Source organism: Poeciliopsis prolifica, unplaced genomic scaffold, assembly GCF_027474105.1.
Source record: "Poeciliopsis prolifica strain line A6 unplaced genomic scaffold, Auburn_PproV2 SCAFFOLD067, whole genome shotgun sequence".
In the NCBI taxonomy this organism is placed as follows: Eukaryota; Metazoa; Chordata; class Actinopteri; order Cyprinodontiformes; family Poeciliidae; genus Poeciliopsis; species Poeciliopsis prolifica.
Window position 1 is genome coordinate 1134426 of NW_026562442.1, and position 6499 is coordinate 1140924.

At 42.0% G+C, this 6499-nt stretch overlaps 1 protein-coding gene across 2 annotated transcripts in view; it reads left to right on the forward strand.

The window, feature by feature from the left end:
- Window positions 1-6115, forward strand: part of tmcc3 (transmembrane and coiled-coil domain family 3) — a 40664-nt gene extending 34549 nt beyond the window's left edge. For both annotated transcript variants that reach the window (XM_055020427.1, XM_055020428.1), the window contains exons 2-5: window positions 35-205; window positions 465-1255; window positions 2675-2810; window positions 4378-6115. In XM_055020427.1, the coding sequence (XP_054876402.1) occupies window positions 35-205; window positions 465-1255; window positions 2675-2810; window positions 4378-4683 (1404 nt within the window). In that variant the 3' untranslated portion in view covers window positions 4684-6115. The remainder of the gene's footprint in view (window positions 1-34; window positions 206-464; window positions 1256-2674; window positions 2811-4377) is intronic.
- Window positions 6116-6499: the final 384 nt, after the last annotated feature.

The following is a 6499-nucleotide window of genomic DNA, read 5'->3' on the forward strand; positions in this document are numbered from 1 at the left end:
TAATGCTGAGTCCGAGGCGTCTCTGTGTCCACAGGCAGAGCGCAGCGGCAGCGATGGCAACAGCCTCAGCATCCCGGTGCCGATGCGACGCGGCGCCTCAGAGTCCAACCTGGATGTGGTGGACAGCGTTGGAGTCGATGGCGTTGGCGTGGATTTTACAAAGGGAGCGCTCGGCATCGACCGACTGCAGCAGAAGATCCTCAAGGTGCGTTTACTCACATCCAGATAAACTTCGTTATGTTACAGCTTTATTTTAGAGTGTCAAAACTGTTTGTCAACCAGTTCTTGGTAGAAAAAGAGAGAAACAATAAATCATGCAAATGAAAATGATTGAGTTTGATTAATTGATTATTGCGACAGAGCGAGTTGAACCCTCTGAGCGTCTCCAGGGTTTGATGAGCGAAACAGGAGAAATGTCGAGCAATAATTATGACCGGCTTTCCTCCTGCTGGTTTTAACTTCAGGTGACGGAGCAGATCAGGGTGGAGCAGGAGGCGCGGGACGAGAACGTGGCAGAGTACCTGAAGCTGGTGAACAACGCCGACAGGCAGCAGGTCTCCCGGATCCGCCAGGTGTTTGAGAAGAAGAACCAGAAGTCTGCGCAGTCCATCACTAATCTGCAGAAGAAGCTGGAACAGTACCACCGGCGCATGAAGGACGACGAGAACCACGGCAAGCACAGCCAGAAGGACAGCAGCAGCACCAGCAGCAAGGAGTCGGCCTCTCGCAGCAAAGACGACAGCCTGCGGGACATCAGCTCCTCCGGCCGACACTCGGCGCTGGACAAGATCAAGACCATCGGCCCCGGCGTCTCGCTCACGCCGCCGTTCTTCTTCAACAAGCCGCGCGGCATCGCCAACCTCATCAAGAACAAGTTCGGCAGCGCCGACAACATCGCCCATCTGAAGAGCTCCATGGAGAGCGGCTCAGGGCTGCACGCGGAGGGGGCGTCCCGAGGTCTGAGCGGCAGCGCCAACACCGTCGCCAAACCCTCCAAGTACCACAGCGATGACGAGTGCTCCAGCGGCACGTCGGGGTCGGCCGACTCCAACGGGAACCCGGCGGGGGGCTCTGGGACCGGGTCGGTGGGTGCAGGGAGGTCCGAATTCAGCGGACGCCTTATGGAGGTGCTGGACATGGTGCGGGAGGTGAGGGACGCTCAGACTCAGCTGGCTGAGGACATGGACGCCATGAACACGCAGTTCAAAAGAGACTACTCCTACTTTACTCAGGTGATGCAGGAGGAGAGATACAGGTGAGCAGCGCAGGAAGAACCACTGAGGGTCACTGCAAACAAGATCTGACCAAGATTTGGTCCAGTTTCTAGAGCCAATGTTGTTTAAAACAAGAGAAAAAACTAGCTTACTTATGTCAACAATTCCTTTATACTGATAGAAAAAGTTCTCCAGACAGGTTATTTTACTTATGACGCCATTTTTCCCATGTTGTTGCCTCCAAGTCTTGCTGAAAAGTTACTTGTAAATTAGTTTTGTCTTATTGCAAATATACCAAAATATTTACCCTGGAATTAGACCAAAAATACTTGGTAAGATTTTGTTTCTGCAGTGTTCAGTGTTTTGTTTGTGTTTTGTAGAAACAACCGGCTTCATTCACTGACTGTCGGCTCAAAACTCATGTTGTCACACATGGTGTTAGGATTCATTATATCAACTCTTTAAGAGCCTTTAGTCCTTACAAGTTAAATACACAAGAAGTGAAATAGATGCTAGCAGGGATGAGAGAAAATTTAAATCACTGCTTGACTTTTATATAAATTAGTTTTTTTAAATACATGAAAGCAGTGCAGTTCTGTGTCTCACCTCTGGGGGCGCTGTGTCACACATAATGAACAAAACAGATAATTTCAGCAGATCCATCTGTAGCTGTTTCTCTTCGTATCGCCTGTATAGTTTAATTTCACATCTTTTACATATGTTGATATTTCAAAGTTTGTTTAATACAAATAAAAAATGTAAGTGACATGTTTATCTTTTCTAATTGGCCTTAAATACGCAGTTAAAATGCACAAGGTGAAGCAGAAAGGGGGCAGTGCTGAGCCCCATTGACACAACAAGCAACAGCTGCTCTTTTTCTATGCATCGAAAGATTGAAAACAGTCAAAAAAATACAAAAAATAACGTCGGGACAGAGCAGTGTTACATCACTCTCCCTTCTCTGTCTGCCAGATTTTCAGAAATGAAATAAATGAGAGAAAAACAAAAACTTTTTCTGTTTGGAACAGAATGAGATATTTGAAAATCAGAAAGAGGTCGGTCACAAAAGAATACAAAGTTGACCTTTTATGAAATATTAAAACCTTTAATCTGTTGAGGTTAAAACTGAAATATGAGCTGAAACTGAAATATTGGATTTTAGATTTGTTTGTTGTAAAATCATTCCACCTGAGCAAACATTAATTTGATTAATTTAAACCTTTATATCTGCTGTCTTATCTCTTGAGCTGAAGATGAAGATGTTTAAATTTAAGATGTTTGTCTCGGATTACAGTAAGCAGGAGTTGTTTGCTGTGAGCTTTGACAGTTTAACTGTCCGTTTTAGAAGCTGCTAGATGCTAAAACCTTAACACACAAACCAGCAGACTGTTGCTACGTCAAACACACACTCGTTCTTTCTTTTCTGACTCTGTCCTCGACTCCCTGCGTGCGTCTGCCAGGTGTGAGCGCCTGGAGGACCAGCTGAACGACCTGACGGAGCTGCACCAGCACGAGACCAGTAACCTGAAGCAGGAGCTGGCCAGCATCGAGGAGAAGATGGCCTACCAGGCCTACGAACGGGCCAGAGACATCCAGGTACCCGAACCTGCTGCTGCTGCTGCTGAACACACAACAAATGATCCTTGAATCAAACTGACCTTCTGTTCGCTAACGTCCATTGATTAGGGGGAATTATGTTTCTATTAAGATGAAAAATCAAAAGACTATTAAAGTTTATTTGTAGAGGACATTTCAGCAACAATTACAGACGTTGCATTTGGTCGAGTTAAAATCATCAATATGCATGAAACACATTGATCACTGTTCAATTTATGTTGGTTGAAAAGCAACTCCAGACAGGTAATGTCAAGGTCATTTTATTTACAAGGTACATTTTCAGGAACAAGACGATTCAAAGTGCTTCACATGAACTAGAGGAAATACAAACAAAGCAAAACAAGCAGAAGAACAAAACAAAAACAAAAGGAAATATAAACAAAACAACAAAACCATAAGAGATACGGAAAAGTATGAAACTACATGATGGTTCCCCATGTTTAACACGAATAAGAATAAGCAGTAGATAAGCGAGTAGCTAACTTTCTGCATCTGTTCTGAGAAAATCCAGTCAGTTGGACAAAGTTCAGACATTTCTGTGGAGATATAAAACTTAAACTCCATTCATCATGGTTTCAAAAATTATTTTAAAGTCTTAAATTTGAGTTGAACTTGCAAAACTGCACCATAAAATGTCAACTCTAAATCAAAACTATAACATAAAACAAACATTTTCCAGCAGAAATACAAACCAGTGTGACAGCTGAAAGCATTCTTTAACAACAATAAAACTTTTCTTAAATGTCTTCGGTAATAAACAATAACAAAAGTCACAAGCTGGATCTATATCAGAAATAACTCATAAAGAGTTTGGCTGCTAGACATGAAAAATGTTTAAACTTGAATATAAAAATGTGTTGTTTGGATTTTAAGCCTGTTTCAAATGACGTCATTCAAATGTGGAGAAGCAGAAAGTTTGCATCCGTGAAGTTAACTGAAACAACTTTAGTGCATTTTTACAAGCTACAAAATAAAAGCCACTATAAAATAATCACTGTTTATGGTTTTACTGCTGAAAGTTTTAGCTTTTTGTCCGCACAATGTTTAGACTTTGATTCCTTCTGGCACAGGAAGGTTTCCACAGTCTGAGAGACTGAAACTGTTATAATAATAACAATTATTCCTGTTATGACTGTATTTAGTCTTGTTACAGTTCAAAGCATAAGTCAGATATTAAGTTCTGGAGAAAGTGTCCCTTTATTAAACTCGGCTGCTTTATTGTCATTGTTTGCAGCTTCTGCTTAGATTAGATTTTTTTTTACATAAATAAAAGTTTTTGGATGCTTAGATCAAACATCTGAACATAAGCTGTTTTTGCAGCATGTTAAAATCTGTAATTTAATGTAAAAAAAAAAATTTAAAAATAAAATAAATGTTGCTGGTACTTTTTTACTATCAATGTTGTGGAAATGTAGTGCAGTTATTCCATGAAAAACAGCAAAAACCTGCATTTGTTTTTACATCTGTGTTCGAAAACATCGTAAAAGCCGGAGGTTGCAGTTCTGCGGGGATATCTAACCTGACCTTTGACCTCTGCCTCGTGCAGGAGGTCCTGGAGACGTGTCAGACGCGCGTCTCAAAGCTGGAGCTGCAGCAGCAGCAGCAGCAGCAGACGGTGCAGCTGGAGAACACCGACGCCAAGGTGCTGCTGGGCCGCCTCATCAACATCATGCTGGCCATCGCCACCGTCCTGCTGGTCTGCGTTTCCACGGCGGCCAAGTTCACTGCGCCGCTGCTGCGCAGCCGGCTGCACATGGTGCTCACCTGCGTGTGCGTGTCCCTGCTGGTGATGCTGTGGAAGAACTGGGAACAGGTGGAGTTCACGCTGGACCGGATGATTGTCCCGCACTGACCCAGACCGGCCAGTGCGCCGGAAATGTAGCCAACACCTTCACCCGTCCGAACCGAGAGCCTCGCCCAAAATAACCAAAACGCATCAGGAGACGAAGTCGTTCTGGACCGGGCTCGAGTCGGGCAGTAGAGGCATGTGTCGCAGCTGCACCTCTCACCTCTGACCAAACCCAGTGCGGCGGAGAGCGCCTCCTACTGTGTCATTTTTAAGATTTGGTGCGACCATTTTTGTTTTGTTTTGTTTGAATCCTTCGTCTCGTGTCTCTGCTGGGTTTCATAAAGGAACAATCTGAGAAATATCCGTCTTTGTTCTTGTGTAAAATAAACCCGAAATCAGGTTTCAAGTCAGGTTTACTGATAAACCGCAGTTCCTTTCACAAATCCAGGAGGGAAAACTTTCCACAGAGACACTACAGCATGCCTAATAAAATCATTTATACAGAAATATGTAGACATGTCACTTTAAATATTTCAACTGTGATTAGAAAGTGTCCATAAAACCGTCCTGTAAGGTTTTATAAGCACATTTACGAGGCTCAGATCAGCAGTTTTTCAGCCTGTTTTTCTCATCTGCTGACTTTTAGTTTCACTTTGAACCAGCAAAGAAACAGAAAAACTCCCAGTAAGACAAACTGGTTTATTCCCAGCACAGCTTCTGAACTGCCTGTTGTCTTGTTAACTTAAAGTGTTTTTTAAGTTGTTTTAATGTATGTAAATGTTTTCCTTAAAGCTGCGGTTCTGCTCCCAGGTTTACGGTCATCATGTTCTGTTTAGAATTGAATTGTACAAAAAAGACAAAAACAAAATGTGCAAACATGTACTGTGAGGACGGATGCAACGCCTGCAAACTTTAAATGTGACTCATCAAAATGCCTTTTTATGGACTGACCTGAATAAATGAACTTTGACATGAAGCCTTTGATGCTGTGCAGCGTTCAAGTCCAGTGGGAATCCACGTGCTCTGGCTAAGACGAAACATTTTAAAGTTTTTAAGCTGCTGTTAACCGTTTGATCTTGATTTATTTCCGTAAGATATTACCCTCCAAATTGGTTTCTATCCCGTTTAAAAGTGACAAGATTTCTTTTTTACCACAGGACCTGAAAGCAGCATCACAAACTGAACGGTGGGAACTGAAACTTGTAGCTCAGATTTTCCCTGAATCGTTTGTCGATGAAGACGGTGAAATGGGACTGATGCCTTTCCAATGCAGCTTTTCATTCTCTCCTGACTCTTATTATGTTAAATGTCCATTCAAAAACAACAAACATGGACAATCCTTTACATTCTGTCTGAATGTTTTTCAAAATTTGCTCAACACTACTTTCAGCGGAAGAAACACTCTCACTTCTTTGTGCGCTTAGGTCATATTTGTGGGTTTCGTAAGATTATTCTTATTTTTTTCACAGAAGGAAATAAAACTGTTTTTCTATCATGTTGGTTGTGTTTCTTTCTCACCATTTCGTGATGTTCTGCTTTCGTCATGGGAAAGTTATCAAAAAGTCAAAGAAAATTAGTTTGACAGCAGCTCTGCATTACTGGAATTGATCTGGAAATATGGAAAAATGTTTGTATTCCAGGATTTGAATCCTTATCCAGTTATCTAAATGCTATGTTCATCTATCCGTGCAGAATTTTGTGCATCCGTTCATTTAATTTTCTACTTAATGAATCAATTTTCCCTCAAAAGCTTCAGTTTCACTGATTTTGACACAAACTCTTCAAGTTTATGCAAATAATTAAATAAAACTGAGCTAACTCGTCTAATCTTGAGAAAATACCGTTTTAGGCTATGAATAGGTCAGTAATTAAAGTTTGG